The sequence below is a fragment of the Hetaerina americana genome, unplaced genomic scaffold (genome assembly GCF_022747635.1).
Source record: "Hetaerina americana unplaced genomic scaffold, ioHetAmer1.1.p SCAF_14, whole genome shotgun sequence".
Classification (NCBI taxonomy): Eukaryota; Metazoa; Arthropoda; class Insecta; order Odonata; family Calopterygidae; genus Hetaerina; species Hetaerina americana.
Window position 1 is genome coordinate 1,151,756 of NW_027286514.1, and position 21,609 is coordinate 1,173,364.

Sequence of the window (21,609 nt, forward strand, 5' to 3'; positions counted from 1 at the left end):
GAATCAACAACCACCGAGCCTCATGCAAAAACTCTTCCTTAATTGATATGTTCCCTATCCCCAAACATGCCTCCGAACACAACACTCCCTTTGATAAATGCTATAGTGTATCCATCATAGCATCCCTCCCACCCTCTGATCCTCCTCTGAAACTGAAAACATTAGAGCAATCCTTCATCTGGCTCTTGGAGTCCTGGAACTGGCCAGGAATCAATATTAGGCACTAATTACCCTGCTCTAATTATATTTTCATCCCCCTTCCACCCCCATCACCTTCTACATTTTCCCCACCCTTCTAACGCTGCCCCTCCAAACCCGTCCCTTCGGAATTCTCTCCCCACCTTCCCCTTCCATCCATCGCTCCAGCCCTCGTATTCCCTTCAGTTCTGTCCCTCTCTTCCTTGATAAAGGTGGCAACGACCACCGAAAATTCGAAAAATAGTGAGTCTCTTTTTTGTGTTTTTCTGTTTTTTTGTCTGTGTCCACTAGTGCTAAGTGTTATACATATATATATATATATATATATATATATATATATATATATATATATATATATATATACATATATATATATATATAAATACTCATATATATATACATATATATATATAACTTATTCTAATTTGTATTTATACCTACATTAATATCAATCTTTTTCTCTGAAAACCACAAACAGGGTATGTGGCATGTTAGGTCACCATCCATTAGTCTAACCGGTGATTACTGGAATATGGTATTTTTTGCTTCCGGTAGTGTCGCACGTGGTATTTCCTATTCCTGTATAAACAGTTTGCGAAGGGAAATATCTCCTTAAACTTCTCTGCTCAACAGTTGACTTTCCGTAACTTCTCATCCGTGGTTTCGCCTACCAACGCAAAGTGGGGCTCGACCTTTCCATGTTAACGGCAAATGCGTGCTATTTCTAGTTATCTGTTTGCTACTTGTTTATGTCGTACATGCAATATTCCCGCTTCCAATGGCTCTCAATAGTGCCGCGCTTTCTGTTCGTTAATTACGATTTTCTCAAAGCGAGCTCTATTTCTCTGAATCTTATTTAGATGGAAATAAAATCCTTGCAGAATCCCAAATAATCCACGCAAGTTCAAGGAGAGGCTTCAGCAACGATGAATAACACCTCTCCTTAGCTTTTTCGTTCGAATATATTCCGGCTATTTATTTGATGAAGTCATCCAAGTTCTTAAATGCAGCTCAGCAGATGTTTTCAAAGCGCTTTCCCCTTGATGAATCCCCATAATCATATAGATGGCAACAACTATTTATTATTCTATTTTGTGCTATACTCAAGGCATGAATCAAGTTTTAAAAAAATATTTCACGCGTAAATTATCGAACATAGCCCCTATTTCGCCTTAGCATGTTTTTGTTATGGTCTTTAATTAGGACACGAGATTAAAATTCTACATGAGTGTTCTATGATATTTGATGGTAAAACCATGATAAAGATTCAGCTTATTTATGCGTTACCAGGCATAAAAATGACTAAACTTGACGTCGAAGAAGACGCTATTACTTCAGGGACGAAATTAAATTTGACAGAATGCATTCAAAACTGCAATTTCAAAATTTGTTTTATTATTGAAATTAACCTGGGAAGGTTGCTTGTTTTCCTGACAGAGAATTTCAATTAAGGGATATATAGTATATTCATAGAATAACGATACAAAAGGTTGACACCTAAACAGTATAATCTTCTCTCTCCTATGCGCTCATTTGATAATTTGCAAAGGTCTGGCCGGGCGAATTCTGAGAGAACTCGCACCTGGGACGCAACAATCGGAACGGCTGCGTGTTTAGTATTCGCGAAATGCCCGTCGTATTGATCGAACGGTGCAGATGCATTTATTCGACGATTGTAGACAAGAGGTCAGGCAGTGCATCGGAGCGTTTCTGCAACGTTTGAGGGGCGATGGTTTGACTCCCCCGCTTTCTGCGGGGGGCGGCGGGGCCGTGGGCAACCGACGATAAGGATGTTACGGCCGCGCCTCTGACGCAACGCTTGGTCGTCATTCCGCGCGATACGAGAAACCGGAAGATGTGCGTTTGACGGTCAAGATCCTTGCGGATGAGGCCTTGCGCTCCATTCGGCTCACGTGTCCCGTCGGTTGGGCTATGACCACGCGACGGAGGAAGAGTCATAGATAACAGGACGAGTCTTAAAATGCGCGTATAGCAGGTGCCTTTTTTGCGGCCGTAAGGAACGGATTCCGTTTGGGAGATGTGTTGTAATTGAAAGGAATTGGCTACTCAGCGCTAGCTTGACATAGTTTCGAGGGTGAAAATGAATGTTTTTCAAAGAAGCAATCAATTTGCAAAAAGAAACTATTATAAGGGATATAACCGGCTAGGGTCTTCGTTCGAAATTCTTGTGCTTTGTGTGCATAAGAAGTGACCTTTAACTTCTCTTGTTTTCGAGGGACCCGCAATTTAGGTAACCCAATAGAGCCTCATATTCAATAAAATATAAGCAGGGAACGACATCCAGAGCCCTTTGTTCGATCAGCAAATGGTTGTATACCAGGCTCGGAGGGAACAGAGACACTTTAGCATTCCAGCCTATTGAAGTGGCCATTTTTTGTATCATCAAAGGTAATCTAACTCTACGAGATAGATTTTCGAAAATCTTTAACAACGGTCATGTGCAAAGAATCGCGTGAAATTCATATTATTTGCCCTCCTTCATTCCCATCTTCAGTTCTCTGTACGTCAATACTCTCTACCTTCATTCATGCCATCTTTTCGTTTGCCAGAGACCTATTTTTTTAGGCTACGCACCCGCCACTTTCATTCGTTTGGATAATCAAGGCAGCTTTTTGATCGGCTGCTCTTATTGGTCATCAATTGTCTCGATGAGTGACGCATACCCAAGGTGGGAGAGGGAGCGGTGAAAAGGAGGAGGGGAGAGGATGTGTGCTCATAAATTAAAGCGGAAACTTCAACAACCCCCCGGAAGGCGGGGACGTTGGCACGCTGGCTATGCCACCATTCCGCATACACTTTCAGCGAGTTCTGCAATTATTCCACTCATACGGTCCACGGAATAATACACACTTCCAGCTTTGATATATTATTCCATTCCGTCTGTTTAGAGGAGCAAATTCTTATGACTTCATTTAATACTTCTCGAAGTCCGTCCTTTAGTATTATGAAGTCTATAACGCTCTCAGAATAGCCCCATTAACCTGTATTAAAATGAATGAATTTATTCTTTAAAAATGCATTCGTGGCCAATGAACCCTTTCCCCCAACCAGTTCTCTCCATTATCAATGGACAATACTGGTTCAATCGTAGGTTGAACCGGATTCCGAAAGCTCTCCCTGACTTGACACCCTGAAATCCGTGAGCACCGTCGTCAACTCCTCGCCATTTCGTCCCAAATCGTTGCCATCAATTTAAACAACATCACATCATTCGCACTTCTTTCCGCACACACAAACCTACACGCTACATTCATCCGTCTCGCAATCATTTCCTCCCCCAACTCTCGTTCCTTTCCACCCTGTAATTCGTGTTCCAAATACCAATAATGCAGGGATCGTTGTGTCCGCTTCGATTTAATGGGCCAACCAAATTCCTATCTATACATCGTGGCTTCGATAACTCGAGACTTTTCTCTGAAGTTGAAAATAATGAGAGTTATGAGAGGTCACCAGCGTTTGCATGGTCCATGCAGCGTGTAGCATTACCTGCCGACGGTTACGGCACTCTACTGGTACACCAGAGCACATTCCCATGCCACAGGTAAAGGTTTTATAAGAACGGTACAGTAGAGTTGTCACAGATATGTTTAGGAGGTGGTCTCTTTGGATCGTAGACACTTTACTTTTGAGCCCTAACTACGGTTTGCTTAGTGAAAGATCTTCAGCGGGAAAAAATTACGAAAGCCTTTTACATAAATGCACATATGGTACTCTGCAAGGGTGTATGGTATGGGTTGATTACACACCAGTACACATCATGCATCGCGATATTTTGCAATGGTTGAAAAAAAGAAGTATAGATACCAATGTAAAATTTGTTATTTTCATGGAACATTTAAGATATCAATTTTTTTGTGGCGGAGGAACTTTAATTCCCTTTTAATTTAAATATTTATAGGTAGTAATCTGAAATTTGTTGTCCTGGGACGAATGGGTTGATGTCGAAATAATGATCCAAAGCGTACATGATCACGCATTGTACCTGCCCGTGATTTGCACTCGCGGTCTTGCCGTCCAAAGGTGGAGCGATTCCGTCACCATGGGGGGAGGGGGGTGTCGGGTTCCCTTCCCCTGTTTACGCTCCCCAGGGAGGTAGACGGGATTTGGAAGTGGCGCGGCGCCACTAAACCGCGCCGCGTCTTCCCGGGAATCGACGACATCCCTGCACCATGAGTGCATTGGACATTGTGCTGATAATGCTCCTGCGACCTCCATCGATTTCTCTGAAAATGTTCACCCAAAGTCCAAAAATCCTGGGCCTGGGAAAATTTCTCTCTCCTCGTCGTCCAACGATTAATCCTGAATAAAAAAAATAAATTCACTAAGGAGGTCGCGAGTAGGTTTGCATTTCATAGTTATGGAAAAACACGAATTGTATGAATTGCATCGGTCATGGGCATCCAATACAATTTATTTTTATATCCACCTGATCTGCCATCCCACTATGGTCTCAATACTATATAATAAACACGGATTGGTTAATTTTTTTTATATTATTTCCACAATTCAAAATGCACTTTAAAAAAGAGAAACGACCAATATCGTCAACGTTTAAATCTAGATGATGCATCTCAGTCAGATGATGACACAAGTTTTCAAAACCATTTCTGTTCCTCGTTCAAAGTTAGTTGACGTTTTGGAAATAATACCGAAGTATGTTTTATCGAATTCGTGTTGTTCTACACAAAATGACCCTATGAAGGCACCAGTTGATTGTAAAAATGCGAGAATTGGCTGAAAATTATCCCTGGATCCTTACTCTTGAGGTTCCCTCATTCACGATTTCAAGGTCGCAACCCTGAGCGCGTCGAGGCGGTAGTCTTCCCGGACCCAAGGTCGTGTCGCGAGCGAAGGAGCAACCTTCCTCGACTTGTGCTGCATCGAGAGATCATTTTCTTCTCAGTCACCATGGACTCACGCGTCCATGGTGACTTTCTGCCTGCATGCGTGGTTGGACCAACGACCGCGAAGGTCATGGGTTCGAATCCCATCTCCTCTGTTACGTTTGATTGATAAATATGAATTGAGTCCGAGCTCCGAAATAACCCGAGTTTTCTGAGCGCATGGAAAGATGAACAATGATGCCAACACGTGACTAAATATGTTACATCATTTTAGGATCAATTGAATCCATTCAAAAATAAAAATAAGTAGTCAATGGAAATGTGAAGTTACAGAAAAATGTTAGAATTAAATCAACGTGGCCGATCGCCAAAGAAGAAATCTTTCAAAAGGTAGAGAAGAAAAATATCGTTGCTTAGAAGGAAGTCAGGTCGATAATTAAAGAGTGGGAAATTTTTTTAACGTATTCTCTAGTGGGAAAAGACCCAAATGAAACATGAAGTTTACAAATATAATAATAGAAATTAAATTGATAATTTTCGTGGATTCCCTGACTACTGTGTAAGTGGCGATTAAAAAGAAGATCAAGTGAAAATTCCCATTGAAGGAGAGCAACGTCAACCTCTCATTCCTCGCCCATCGTCACAGGATGAGTTCCATTATTGAGCCGCCAGAGTTAGAAGGTCATATCGAAAGCTTCCGACGAACATAGTATACCCCACTTCTGCTGCTTCCTCGTCCCATCCCGATTCTATTTAAGTGATCGTCGACGACCTTGCCAGCTAAACCCGATCACTCTCCACTACACCACTGGACCCCTCGCCGCGAAGTCGTGGCCCAGTCCCGCGCTTCTTAAAAATAATCGCTTCCTTGCGAATCCAACGTATTGCCTCGCGAGGTGCGAGTGTGAGCGCGAAAAGCCGCGGCGAAATGCTCCGGAGAAGGGGGGTCGGGTTCTGGCCGCAGACACGCATCAGCGCGGGTCGCGTTCGCCGAGCCGAGCGGGCGAACGGCTACAAGGTCGTCGCCGCCGCTGATATTTCGGCTTCAAACCTTGACGAATTTTCGCGGCATGGCGTGAAGGCTGCGCTACCTAAAGGGAACGTCACCCACCGCCGTCCAACTGCGACGCAGACGGCACCCAACGACGATCAAGGAGGAACACTTATAAGTAGGCCTTGTTTTGAGCGGAAGCCAAAACTAGTCCGGGTTCATCCAAATTGACGTACTGCAAGCAGGAGACGTGGCTGAATGACTCACTTGCATCGCCAATAGAACTCGAAATGCTACGCAGAATGTTTCGAGGATTCAAATTTGTACCTTAACCGTAACTCGTCTCTAAAAAAAACCAGGCACTGCCTTTGTTTTTGAGAGAAATAGTACGTTTAAAATAATAACTCAATTATCCGGATTGAGTATTTTGATTGGCGATGAGAGGCAAGCGAGTGAGGAGCAGGAGGAATAGGACAGGCATGTTGAGTGGATGAACGGAGGAAGGACGTACGTGCTGAATGGAAGAGGAGCTTAATGTCAGGTTGCGTTTTTTAAGCGAGGCAAAGAAATGCGCCGTTGCACAACCTGTGCCCATCCAATACCTACCTTAAAGTGTAGACTGCCGAATAATAATATGGATTGAAAATATTCACCGGCTACTGCTCCGTCAACGAGGAGGCTTTTATTCCACCGAAAAAATCCTAAATCGAAAACATATGATAGAAGTGGAAAAATAGAACAGTTGTTTTCCAAAAATTTAAAATTATTATATTAATGTTTATTGACATCAATATGAGGAACTAGAAGGGAGGAACTTGATCAGAAATAAAAGTGATCGCTTAACAAACACAGAAGGGAAGTGAATTAAAAAGGATGAATTATAAATAAAACTCATGAGTATAGAGCGCATTCAAATTGGAAATAAAATCCGAAACCCAGTTATCGACGTGAAATGACCTGCATCATTTTTAGTATCGCACCGTGTGTGCTGATACTAAAACCATTAATTGAACACTATCATATGAGGCCTCATTTTTGGGTCTGCGGGGAATTTCGATCCACACGCGCGTCAAGGATAATTAACTGAAGGAAAATTATACGACGGTTTGGCCATAAATATCGTACATTCCGGGCGTTTATTTTCTTTCACGAGTGGAGCGGACTGCATAAACGCACGGGACCACCAATTAGGTACACCGCCAATTAAGGGTCTGTGAATACCAACCACAAAGGTTAATTATAAATGCCAACCGTTTACCACAAAACCTTTTTGACCTAAAATATTAAATCCGCTGCCGCAGTTGGATTTTAAAGCACGCTGACTCAGAAGTCGGCACACTAGAAAAAACAGTCGGCGCGCTTGGAGAAATAGATATACCTCATCTTATTAATGGACGTCGAAACGGCGAGACAACTAAAGACCCTAAAGGATAATATGTAGGTATATATGTATATGTTTGTGTGTTTATGCATACACATATCTACATGCCATATATATATATATATATATATATATATATATATATATATATATATATAAACACAGACCACAGATGTAGATTTTTAAACCATAGAGACACAAAGAAAGGACACTCACAATATGTTGTTTTGACGTTTCCACGGCTCGGCCGTCGTATTCAGAAAGAAGATATATATATATATATACATATATATATATATACATATATATATACATATATATATATATATATATATATATATATATATATATATATATATATACATATATATATATATATATATATATATACATATATATATACATATATATATATATATATATATATATATATATATACATATATATATATGAGTGCGAGTGTGTTCTATTACCCAGGTAGTTGAATCAGGAAGTCAGCGGGACGAATGCCCTAGTGTATATCATTCATTCTAGTTAAAAGGCGAATGAACAGAGAAATGCGATTAAACGATCAGTTAAACAAGTTGGCCTTGGTACACGTAGCTTGAATTAGAATTTCCTTCGATAGAGAGAGTGGTCACTGGTACACTGGTGGCTAACTAACCGGGCGTGCACAGTTTAGGCTTAAGGAATGCACTGTGAGAGGAACCTAACCGCACCGCCTACGCCCAAACGCATCTCTCGAGGAAAATATTGAAAGTAGATACTTTAAATACATGTTGATTCATTCATAAAATTTTATATACTTATAAATGATAAAGAAGATGTACGAGAGGAATGAACCCGCATGCTGGGAAAATTTGATTCTGAGAAAACAACTTGATGTAAACTTTTGATAAAAAGTTAAATACCAAAATGACAATAACTGCAGACTTTTGAAAAAGTTTACTGCGTGTAATCAGCCTGCAGATTACAATGTAAGGGTTGTATTCCAAAAACAGGGATATTATACATATATATAGTACTATTTTTATCACGCACTTCAAATGAAGAAAAGTAATGAGTAATTATACGGAAGTGGGGCAGAGGAGGAAGGTAAACATTTGGGGCACAATACGGGGAACAGGAACCAAATGGAATCAGGCACACATTTAGGAGCATGAGATTTGCCAGAGACATAGCCAGGGGGTGAGGCATAAGAGGGAAAGGTCCCCCGGGGAGGGTCAAGGGGCAAATATATTTGCCAAACAAGGAAGGAGGCAAGGGGAAAAATCTACATGGGGCTACAAGGGAGTCAGCATCGGATGTAGGGTAGGACGGGGGCCTTCAGTCAACCACTCTTTAGATTGAAATACTTAGAATGATAAAAGGAAGGGCGGAAGAGCCGAGATGAACGCGATTGTCCGGTAACTAGAACTTGGTGGGAAACCGAATGGTTGCCCATGGACGAATCTCTGTCTTCCCCCCTCACCCCGGAAAGGGCCGGGGAAAGTTAACGGGATCTGTGCGCTTTAAGCCTCTCTGACACGATCACACGTAGTATCTCTTTTAGAGCTGGTGCGTGGTGCAGCGTGCACGCTGCCGTGCGCTGCTCGTTGGTGCTGCCATCCCTCCAACTCAGCTCCGCACTCGAAAGGACCGTCACCCCCCCCCCCCCCCCCCGCATATAACTTCGACGAATACCCGTCGATTTGAAAGGTTTGCGGAGAAGAAAGCGATTTTTGCTCACCATGGCTGTTTTGCAATGCGTGGAGTGTCTGCGGGAATGTGAAACACTGCAGCAAAGACATTTTTGCATGAATTGGGTCTGTAATTTCCATGGGGGAACGGGATGGGATACATACGCTCAGAGCGTTCGAGACAACCCCATCTAAAGTTCATCCAGTACAAATTCCAGGCGATGCCTTTTAGACAACCCCATCCGAAGGAATTCAAGATGTTCGATTTTATAGAATTCCGTTGAAAGTTAAATGTTGCCACAGGGAAATAAAATGGCTCTCATGTCCTTAATGTGTGAATTGCACATGCCGTTGTGCCCAGTAACTAGGTAGGCAATACTTAGCCCTGTCCTCACCTGTCGAAACACGATCACTGGGTTGATTAATGAGGATGCCATTTTTGTTAGTGATTATTATTACTTTTGATTATTGTTTTTGACTATTATTATTTCCGTCCTACCTAATACATTTTGCGAGGACCCACCCTGAAGATTATAGCACAGCATCGCGAATTTCTTTTGGCCCCCTGCATGACTTAAACACCTAGAGTCAAATATTTTAAAAAGAATGCTCTTTGCAAAAGGAATTCTATGAATCCTCATATTTTCCACCCTCCCTTCATGCCATATTAAATGCCTTTCCCATCCCTATCAGCGAGTCGGCACCCTTGACTTGCAGCATTCTCGCTCAGTACCTCTCAAAATATCCTTAGAACACTATTTCTGCCCTCTTCAGATTCCTCCAATAACTTCCCCTCTCCACCTATCACGTCCATCTCTTCTTCGTTTGTCTCCCTCTCTATGCATCTCATTTTCTCCATTCTTTTCCATACTTGAATCTCAAAACTCTTTGATCTATGCTCATTCACTTTCCTTGAGGGTGAATCATGGCTTATATATTTTATGATAGGAAATGAGATTTTCTTTGTCACGGGGCATGACACACAGCTGATTGGACCAAGTTTTGTAGTTACCAGGACTCATTTTCATTATGGTATCCATCCTAAAAGTCTCAGAATAAAAAGTTGAGGTAGTTTTTCTCAATAGTGTTTTTAATGTGACATCATCATTTATCTGGCTCCTCCAATGAGGTCAGATGCCATACAGCCACCTCACGGAGGAACAGAAGCTGCACGGACTACCTCTCTTCTGGGTCCTATCCTTTGACCCAATTTGCATGGGTGACCCTACCAGGAAAAATTATCAATGCCCCTGGAAGCCATAGAATACAGATTAGTAATGATTTGGAACATGGATAAAAAGAATATGGAAGAATGTAAATACAAGAATTCTTGTCAGAGATTTTGACAAGAAAGAAAGAATATAGAGAAACTACTAGTTTAAGATAATTATAGGCCTGGCAGTTTGTATATAGAAAGGAAATGCACTGCTGATAAGATCAGCTAAGAGTCAGGAAACCTTGTATTTGAGATAAAAAAGGTCATTCAAAGAAATGGACTCAAAGAGGGCTGTTGGAATACATGACATTCCTGCAGAATTATTCAAGAATATAGGAAAATATGAGAGGAAAATTTTTTTGAGGGCTTATTCATGACGGAGGAATTTTACTGAAAAGGTTCCTCAGATCAGTATTGATATTATCTCAAATAAGGAAAAAGGGCTCTATGTGAAGACCACAGTTTGATTTTATACCCAAAAAATGTGACATTAATGATCATTAACAATGGAATGGGATTTGTAATGTGACAATTCAACAGCTAGCATTTATTTTTTGTGCAACTCTATGGGAATATTTTGGTCAACTGGGTGGCCATCAACAGGAGTGAGAATTTAATACCAGAAAAGACATTAGTAATGAAGAAAAGTTTTCGTTCCTGGTGTCACAAAGAACAGACATGAGAGGAAATGAGTACTTATAAGGATATCAGTTAGGGTTTAGGAAGGGGTTGGGTACATGCGGTTGCATGGCAATAATAAGGTCATTAGTAGAGAGGAACACAAGAGTACAACCAGGAAGTATGTAATTGTATGCCTCATAGGTTTTGAGAACACATTTGGTAGGATAAACTCATTATTAGTGAACATTTTGCAGTAGGCAGAGCAGTAGGTAAATAGTTGAGAAATTCTCAATAAAGGATTGAGTTAGGTAAAGAAGAATTTAAAAAGAGATAGGAGTTGATACCAGGTGAAATAAGTAAATATGCAAAGAAAAGGCTTATGAAAACTTAAATATGGAGCATTGTTTTGGTTGGATTGGGATATACATGTATAAATATATACAGGGGCCATACAATAAGTATCGTGACTGGTTTGCTGTAGTCTCAACGGAGCGGTGGATGGGGCTCCGACCGGTCGGCTCGGTAAAGGTGTCCCCCACCACTCAGGTGTACTTTAGTTCAGTCGCCTTCCAGCATGCATTGAGACAGGAGATGGATTTTTGTGATGTGTGATTGTTTGTGGTGTCGTCGCGACAGCATGGAGTGCACCATCGAGCAACACCATGCTTTGAAGTTTTGCATTAAACGTGGGAAATCCACATCAGAGACCCTTGAACTCATTAAACAGGCTTATGGGGATGATGCCTTAAGCCGCACAAGAGTTTTCGGGTGGCACAAAATGTTTAAGGAGGGCCAGGAGCTCATCGAAGACAAGCACCACATCAAATGCCTGACAACCGCTCAAACTGATACTCAGGTGGCCAAAGTGAAAAAAGTTTTGGATCTGACAGGCCCTTAACTATCGCCCTTATCAGTAAGGAGACCAACCTTTCAGTCGGAACAGTCCACACCATTGTAACAGAGGATCTTGCAATGAGGAAAGTGTGCGTGAAGCTGGTGCCAAAAGTCTTGAGCGAGGAGCAAAAACTGTCTTCTGTGGAAATTTTGCAATAAATTTTGGACTGCATCCAGGAAGATGAAGATTTTCTCAACAACATTATTACCTCAAAGGATAGCTCAAAAGGAGCTCAAAGGATATCGGTTCGACTCCATTGAGTCAGTTCAAGCGACGACGACAAAGGCTCTCGACAGCATTCCGGACACCCACTTCTAGTGGGCTTTTGACAAGTGACAGACGCACCGAACTAAGCATATATCAATGCAGGAGAAATGTATTTTGAAGATTATTAAGTAATTATAATGACAACTGCAATAAATTTTGATTTTTGGAACCAGTCCCAATACTTATTTTACGGACCCTGTCTATTTCTCCTTTGGTGGATGAAACAGTTCCCTAACACCATCTCTTGGCCAAAGAATCGGGGCACTCGGTTGCTTAAAATATGGTAGATCTCAGTGTAAATTTCATTTCCTGGATAGCTCATGTGGTTGGAGCATCTGACCGACAAGTGGAAAGATCCGGAGTTCAAATCCCGGTCTAGGAAATATTTTTGCACTTGCTTTATTCTGCTTTCCCTACCTCTACTCTGTTCATCCTTTATATGTATTACTATCCATTTTCCTTATATCTATTTCCACGTGGATGAGTATTTGTTCGCTGTTTGGTGGGATTTCGTGTTTGTATATATATATATATATATATACACACAGCCATACACACACACCTATATATATATATATATATATATATATATATATATATATATATATATATATATATATATATATATATATATATAATATGTCATAATTGGTACAAATGAAGAGTTCCTAATTTTGACATACCTTAACGACTTATGCTAAATTGAATGTTTTACATGTCATTCACAATTCTGATCCAAACTTTTCCAGCCATGTTTCTGCATACTGATTTGCACAGATATGTATATTTGCAGACGGACCAGAGCACAATGGAAGGAAGGCACTTCAGCTCCATGTTAATGAAAAACAATATTCATGAGTGGATATTGCCATGCAAACATATTGGTATGAGAGCATATTCTAGCACTAAAGACATTTAAAGATGTACTGGGTATTTTCACATTTTCAACAATGTGACTGAAATGAAACAAAGATCCTCAAATAATTACGAATGATTGGCCACTTTTAGAGTTGTAAACCTATCATTGGGGGAAAAAATAGGAAAGAGGAAAAAAATTAATGCGATAGCAGGCTCATTAAACTTTGCATAATTAATTAGTAAATACCTTAATTCAAGTTATATATTCTTATATGATTGCAGTGAATAATATTTTTAATTCAACTAAATGTTGATGAGCCATTTCAAAATTTGAAACACTTTGAGCATACCTACATAAACACCTTATCACAGAGACATTTATACTGAACATGCATTTTCTATATCGGTGCATTTAATAAACAGAACATGTATCAATGGAAAAAATAGGTCTTGAGTACTTTTACTATAGGTACCATTTTTAGCCAAGAGAATTAATTGGGATTTGATTCCTTGGTTGCCCATATTGGAAACAGTTTTTAAACTCATTATCAAAATGTGAATCCCTGTTAAACAAATAAGGATAACCTTAGATAATACTATGGAAATAATTAAACCTATGCCCACTAATTTGCCTCATTTGAAAGATCTGGGGTTAGAAGAATTACAGATAATCTTATCTTAAATAATTATTCATAAAACAAGGAAGGTAAAAAATGATTGAATATATTTCTTTCTATTGACAAAAAAAAAGACTGAAATAATTATGTACACATTTACTTTTTACACAAACATATTTACAAAGCAGATATTCCTTCACTCACTCTTTTTATGAGCTGACTAATATTCACATTAAAGATTGCATTGTGAGGAATTAATTATTTTTATATTAAGCTTCATTGCTTTTTTTCAGTAGTGGTAGTGTTAACCTTTCAATGGCATATTTTAGTACCACATGTTATAAAATATTGCTCAGGTTTATTTATCTATACATCTTTCAATTGAAAGATGAAATATGCTTGGAGTGGAAATTAATTGCTAGAATGGTGTCAATGACCATGAAAAACTAGAAAATAGGTTTGCAATACAAAGAAAAAGTGCACATGGCCATCAAAAAATCATGTATATCTCATGATTACAACACCGAGCTCTGGTATTGTTTGGGCAATAAGTACCTATACAAAACATAATTCATGTCACAGTGTAGGGGAAGTTCACAAACTGCAATTATAATATTTTATCTGCTTGTTTATAGTTGGTTTCAATCAGATGAATATTATGATTAAAAACCGTGAAGATGGAATAGATCACGATAAATTGTAATTTAAGGGTTTATGCTAACCAGGAAATTTAAGCCAAAAGTAAAGAAACAAAAATAAAATATGCCAAAATTGCATTAGACTTCTAGCAGAAATCTGGCAAGAATTTCAAAAATTGTCTTTGGTCAAATGCAACTGAATTTCTCAAGCAAACCACATAAAACTAAAATTTTATGAAAGATCTTTATTGCATTTTTGGTAAATAATTATTGTAACACCATTGAAATTTCATTTACTAAGCATTGATATTAACTTACCAAGTAAGCCCAATTTCAAATGGATCAGTACCAATTTTTTTGTTCAGAAGTTTCCATGGGTTTTTCTGAACTCTAGCATTGACCTCTTTTGTCAGTAACAATCAAAGAAGATGATTCAGAATAACTTTGCAGAAGTCAAGCATAAAGGGTCATTGATGGGTATTAGGATGGGTAGGTACTCAACCACATAAATAAGTTAGTAGAAGAATTTTTCCGAGTCTTGCATCACAATCCCAATAGTTTTTAAACTTCTGAGTCTTCATCCAATGCTCAAATCCACATACCCTGATATGTGATATATAAAACTGTGTGTACCAAAAGAAGATGACTGTTAATTTGAAAATGTGCAGGAAAATAAAAGCAACAATGACTGCTCATGTTCTGTACAGAAGTATCATCAAAACTTAAATATAATAAATATCATTTACACATTACACGCAAACACCCATTGCAAATATTATTACTCCCAGCCAGAGTGCATGTACATCATCAGGACAAACACAACAGGAAAGGAGACAGTTTTTCCCAATCTTCTTCTGGGCCACTATAGGAAGCATATTTAAGCATGCTCCGAAATGGACTATCAGAATAAATTAATTCATTTAGGAAGCAGTCATACTTCGAAGCAATGAAGTGTGTGATAAACAAGCAATAGAAGGCTAGGGAGTTATTATTGGTGCTCATCACAAATGACCAACCAGAAATTAGTGGTACACTGGCACAGACACACACAAACAAATTCATCAGAATGTCCTAATTTGTATTCACACTTTCCTCACTCAAACCCATCCATTTCAACAACATTGAATTGGCCAAATGATCTGCCTATGCCTACAACACTGACGCCTATTATCTTGAAATGCACTCTGGGTTAAAGTGTCATGGTCAAAAGTATTTCACAATGCAAGACAGATTCTTTGTCTTTGTTCAATTATCTTTTTTTTAGCCTCTATGGCCAGAGAATCTCGGCTAGCCTTGTTCCCACATTGCTTCACATCCAGGTTCTGCCATCAAGCAGCACAGATTTGAAATTCACCTCAAATGAGTGATTTCAAATTATTCATAGCTCATTAGCTGAGAATGGACTTCAAAATATCACTTTTTGTAGGCGACCTATTGACAATACATTTTGATTTCTCATCAAAAACCCACAAGCTCCTGGCAATAGAGACACCAACTTGTGAATCACCACACTGGATAGAAAAGAATATTAAATTAGAGCCTTTTTTTTTGGTATTCTTTGATATATCAGCATGGATTGGAAACAGAAAAGGTCATTTCCCTCCTACCAAACATGTGATTCTACAAGGATGGAATTTCAGAGGTCATAGAACAGGATATGACTGATAGGCCACTTAAGCACCTTACTCCTTTTTTTTATGGCTGGACGGCAGAGGGAAAGGGCTTATGTGCCTCTTTAATGGCATCGCAGAATGTTGTGTCCAATGACTGACAGGGATGGGGAGGAGAAATGCGATGGTGCAACGTGAGTGGAGTCTGGAGGATTGCCCCCTGATTTCCTCAAGCTCGGCCGACTCCCCCCTTTCCTCAGTTTGAGGTCATGCTGTAGGACGCCACTTGTCTTCATGGTGACTGCCGATTTGGGTGGCAGGGGTAGGGGAAGGGGAGACTCCCCATCCAGCACAAGATCTGAGATGCAGCCAACTACTCCAGATGTATACTGACCTTGTGTCCATTTCTCCACTGACTCAACCCCACCTATTAATACAACAAAATCACAATTAATATTCGCATGTGCAAAATCAACCAGATATCTACACATCCAGCTAAGGATTCCCTTGCACCTGTAGTCTACAAGCCTAAAATTTGATGGGTAGATGCAAAGCAAGGGAATTAGGGAAAATCAAGACAACATTTATTTCATGACTTTGGGTTGTGATAAATAAACATCTAACTGTGAGAAATGAATATTATTAAAGGAATAGTTGCAACTTTCTAACATTATTATTGATTATCATATCTTTATTGAAACAATGCAAAATACTTTAATATAGTTTCTGCCTAATTCATTCATTTATTAATTCAATTCAATGCATATATCATATATAAATGATAAATGATTAGTAAATAAATATAATTAATAAACATAATTAATAAATATAATTAATAAATATAATTAATAAATATAATTAATAAATATAATTAATAAACATAATAAATATATATATAATAGATAAATAAATATACTTCATTTGTTCAATAGATAAATTTTATTGAGTGTTTAGCCATCATTCCATGGAATATTTCTTGGCCAAATACAATTAGAAAATAATAATATATATACATAATTAGCATCAATAACAGATAATATGGATGGATTATGAAAGTGATCTCATGGACTTCTCTAGCGATCTAGATGATGGCACAAACTTCACATCAATGAGCAAAAATGAATCAAGGAAGGCATGACATGGCATGTCTCATGACGTTCTTTGCGAATGGTATTTGGCCATTTCACATCATAAATACACTATCAAAGATCAAGATCAAAAATTAGAAAATTACGGCAATGAAACATCTTGGTTGAATCCACACTGACTCCCTTACGAGTGGATGAAAAGAACCATCTGCTTATCTAACCAGTCAAATATTTTGATGCTTCACTTTTGGACAAAAAAATATTCATTAACATTATGAATTAACATATTTGACAGCATATAAGATGCACCTTTTTACCCAAAGAATGATTCTAAAATCACCGGTGTCTCATTCATGAAGGTTTGAACTCCATGGGCTAATGCTCAATACTGAATGTTATTTTTATGCCAGATGGTCAGTAATACCTAATTTTACTCCATTATATTTATTTCTACATAATATTTATAATTCAATTGAAGGATAGTTAGCTGGGATTGTTATTATCAAGCTCATCACTATTATGTGATTGCCAATATTGTGTTGCTTGCCACTGCGACACTGCTATAAGTGCAAGCAAAATATCAAGCAAACTTGATCTTATTTAAACACAACTGATCATAATAAAACAATGAGTGCTCTGCTGACTGAGTGGGATCATATCAGTTAAAAAATAACCCTAATAAATATGACAACAAGAGACAAAAGATTATGCTACATAATTCAATTTAAACTAAGAGTATTAGATTACTCTGAGGAGAATGGAAGCAGATCAGCAGCAAGGCATTTCAGTCCAAGATATTACCATCCATTTGACTTTTCTGAAACATAAAAACTAAAAGGAACTAACTACAACTTAAGCTGGTGGGATGTCATTCTTTCATGCAGATTGTTAAAATTTTTTCTCGCATGTATCCTACTGAAATGATGGTGCATCTTATATGCTATCAAAAAACACAAATTCCTTAATGCAGTAGTAATGAAATATCAAAGGATTAGAAGTAAGAAGGAATCTATTTTACCTATATAGAGTCCACTATTAGTGTTGAGCTGTCTTAACCTGCCTGGAGATCTGTTTGACACAACAGGGCCACTATCAACAACAATTGTTCCCTCTTGTTCACTTCTGAGAAATTGAAAAGATAACATGTGATTTTAAACAATGACTAAGATTAATACAAAAGCTAAAAAACTAGGATTTAATATCTAAAGGTTTCATTCATATTTAATGCTAGCCTTAAATTGGCAGGTTTTGTGCTTACACGTTATTAAATATTGATTCAGACCAATCCACAATCAATTATTCAAATGTAGGCACAAATATAATACTGTTAGCATAATTAGTTCTAGTGGAACTATAAATATAAAATGGTATAAATTCTATATATATGAAAATATATGAATTAGACATGTACAGTTTAGTGATATGATGTCCCTAGAAATGCTAGTTTTAGTAAGAATAAAGCTATAACTTATGCAGCATAGGCACTCACTACCACAAAAGTACCCAACTAACCTTGTAGCTCTCACACGATGCCAGAGGCCATCATCCACCCGACTTGTGTTATACTCCAATTCCACTTCACCACTTCCAAGATTGAACCTGAGGTGAAGATAACCTGATCTCAGTCCAAGAGCAAGGAAATCCCCCGTTTGCCCAGCTGCCATGTGATGACCACTCCCACCAGCATGCTGGCCACTCCAGAGTAGGACCCCTGCCTCCGAAGTCACTTTGAACCTCATGTTGATGTCTATTTTGTCATTCACAATCCTGAAAAAACATTCATTGCACTGATCAATTGTGCATTGTTCAGGCTCTAAGATGCCAAAGGTAACTTTGCCAAAGTCAATAGATAATTCTTGGCTAATTTACTCAATAGATGGATATATTAGTTAAATAAGGAACAGACAGGGTAATTGAACTTGTAAAACTATTTAAATGCTGAATTTTTGCAAGAAGCTGCAGGACTTGTGAAAATTAAGCTGGTGTTAAAGTGAGGAATTAGTTTCATTTTTCTCATTAATCTGTTAAAACTTTCTCAGAATTCATGTCCACATAATTATTCATTATTTAAACTATATCCTTTAGTATTTATTTTTGAATTTATTATGGACCACAGGCTAGGAGGATGTGATGAAAAAATCATGATTTTTAATTAGGGTTTTCAACATATTGCTCATTTAAAAGATATTTAATGCATTTAAAATTCTAATTTTTCAGGAGAAGCAAATTAAACTTTGTAATTGCAAACTGGTATATTGAGTGCTCTTTTTTGGCTTCCAAACAATTTCAAATTGTATCTCTTTCCTCACAAAGATAGTCTTTAGGGTTTGTTTAATATCAGAGTCAAGGCAAACAAACCTTTCAATTGTAGAGGCGAATGAATTTTGAGCTGTGATATTGCTAGTCTAATTGACTTTCATGTCAGCTGACTAGAAAAATTTGGCGCAACAACAATGGGATCTTCTTGTGATTAAAAATCACTAAATATTTTGAATCTCCTGAGAAATAACTGAAATAACTTCTAATTATTTCAGATTGGTTATGCCATGCTGATTGACTCAGTAAACCAGGCTTATTGACTGAATGAAGACTAGATCAGATACTCAAACATAACACCAGCAAAGACATTAATTAGATCTCCATGCATCCTTATAGCTCCCCTCACATCCTCTTTCCCAGGAGTTTGCGGTCCCAGGCTACAAAACTACTTGCTCAGAATTGTTTTAAGCGACAAATTCTTATTGTGTTCCTTTGAGTTTTTGGCTTGTTGAAACTTTTCACTTAGAAGTTATATTAGTGAGATAATGTTGCCACCCCTAAGCTTGGTTTAACTATGACAATGATATTATTGGCTCACTTGCAGAGATGCATTATCTGGATTTTTTTCTTAAAGTAGAAAACTTTAATGATAATTTCATTGGCCCATCCAAATTATTCTCTAAGTTTTAAGCAAATTGATTGAGGTGAAAATCAGTGGCATTTTGGTTCAAAAACCAACCAATCTCTCTCTTTACATTTCAATCTTTGCCTGCATACTTAAGAGAGAGAGAGCTAAACATTAGAAAATATTTCATAGACTATTCATGATTCTGATGTTATATATGCTTGCTCAGTTGATGCCACAAATTGTACAACTGGGTATAGCTGAAAAAAATTGCTCTCCTAATTTGGATTAACTAGAAACAACCAGGTGCTGTATACAACTTACAGGCTATAGAAGCTGGGTCGAATATCCAGATTGGTCAACTACAAAATAGTCAACCTGCTAGCACTAAAGTTGTAGGTCAGGTCATTGCTTTTCATTCGGGTGATAGGTCAATTCCTGTGGTCCAGCCCTTGGGAAACCTAATCACATCCAGTGCATGACTAATTATAATTCTAACTGGTAACTGCGCCAAGAGTTGCTCCGAACAGGCAAAAATAATTCACGAAAAATAAGTTTCCAGCACCACAATAAGCCATAATCAATGATCCAAAGTTTTGTTTGATGGGTGAGAATAGAGGTGACCCCAATTTAAATAGTCAGCATTCAGTCTGGAGTTTCTTTCCCTAGGACACCTATGGCTACCCAGGAAGTTCCAGCAGATCACATTGGTTGTGTTTGGCAGGTGGCTTGCAGAGGCATCAACAGAATGCATTTATTTCAACCCAGTCAACTTCAGACATCAGATAAATTGCTGAGCCATTAGACCACTATGCCAGCCAGTGGTTTTATTATGCCTATGATAGTACTTCTGCAGCCAATTGCTGTGTGATCCCTCACCTCTTGATGGTATCCACATCTGTGTAGTGCAGGTAACTGTCGCCGGTGAACCCAGGGACAGCAGTGGTGCTCTCCTCCTGGCCCTCCTCATCCTCCTCACCCTCCGCCTCACCGTGCTGCACCTCGTTGGTATGCACGGCCACCTGTGGCACTGGTGCTACCCCTTCCTTCCCCCTGCTGCCTCCCCCCTCCCTCATCCGCCTTCGTCGTCCCAGCAGAGGTTCGGCCAGGGGTCCCTCGCCCCCCTCCCGCTCCTCCTCCACCTGCTCCTCCTCCTCCTCGTCCTCCACCACGTCCTCCTCCTCCTCATCCTCATCCTCATCATCGGGGACAAGCTGGTCGGAGCCACACTCCGCTCCCCTACTTGGGACCCCCGAGTGGCACTCGCACGAGTAAAATTCCTTCTGTGGCACACATATTGCGCCATGGGGGCAGGGGCCTGCTCTGCAGGGGTGTGGACAGCTCTCTATGTTCACACCCGCCTGGGATCCAGAGACCAAATCTAACATCCTGTTGTTCACCACCACCTTAAGCAAGCAGAGAGGAAAATAAATGTAGAAGTAATTATTAATGAGACTATATGATGCCTGTGGCATGCACAAGAGGAAATGCAAAGCCAAGGGAAATACGAAGAACCATGCAAAATATGGTCACTCCTCATCTTGTATAACAAACAGGATTCAGAATGTATACTTCCCCTCACCCCTTACCTCTCAAATCTCTGCTAAACTACAGTTAACAGAACTTCATTACAGATTGTGTAACATTTAGAAGAAAATATTTCAACAGCAGTTGGTATATGTATACCTGCACACAGGTATCATATGCATAGAAGTAACTATATTAAATTTCAGGTTTGACATATGAATGAGAAAAATGGAGAATAGGAGGTAAAGATGAACAGATATAAACTTAAAATTAA

At 39.0% G+C, this 21,609-nt stretch overlaps 1 protein-coding gene and 1 long non-coding RNA gene across 3 annotated transcripts in view; one reads left to right on the forward strand and one right to left on the reverse strand.

Annotated features, from left to right (window-relative positions):
* Positions 1-406: 406 nt before the first annotated feature.
* On the forward strand, positions 407-20,693 carry LOC139686290 (uncharacterized). 2 transcript variants are annotated; one of them, XR_011700361.1, is made up of 3 exons: positions 407-441; positions 12,907-12,997; positions 20,478-20,693. It is a non-coding gene; the product is annotated as an uncharacterized lncRNA (long non-coding RNA). The 2 variants fall into 2 exon arrangements; XR_011700360.1 differs by lacking the exon at positions 20,478-20,693 and adding an exon at positions 18,444-18,550.
* Positions 13,730-21,609, reverse strand: part of LOC139686289 (pikachurin-like) — a 342,727-nt gene continuing 334,847 nt past the window's right edge. Inside the window, exons 10-13 of the mRNA XM_071583431.1 lie at positions 20,688-21,214; positions 18,437-18,691; positions 17,943-18,046; positions 13,730-16,263 (exon numbers count right to left, since the gene is read on the reverse strand). Coding sequence (XP_071439532.1) covers positions 15,962-16,263; positions 17,943-18,046; positions 18,437-18,691; positions 20,688-21,214 — 1,188 coding nt within the window. The 3' untranslated portion in view covers positions 13,730-15,961. The remainder of the gene's footprint in view (positions 16,264-17,942; positions 18,047-18,436; positions 18,692-20,687; positions 21,215-21,609) is intronic.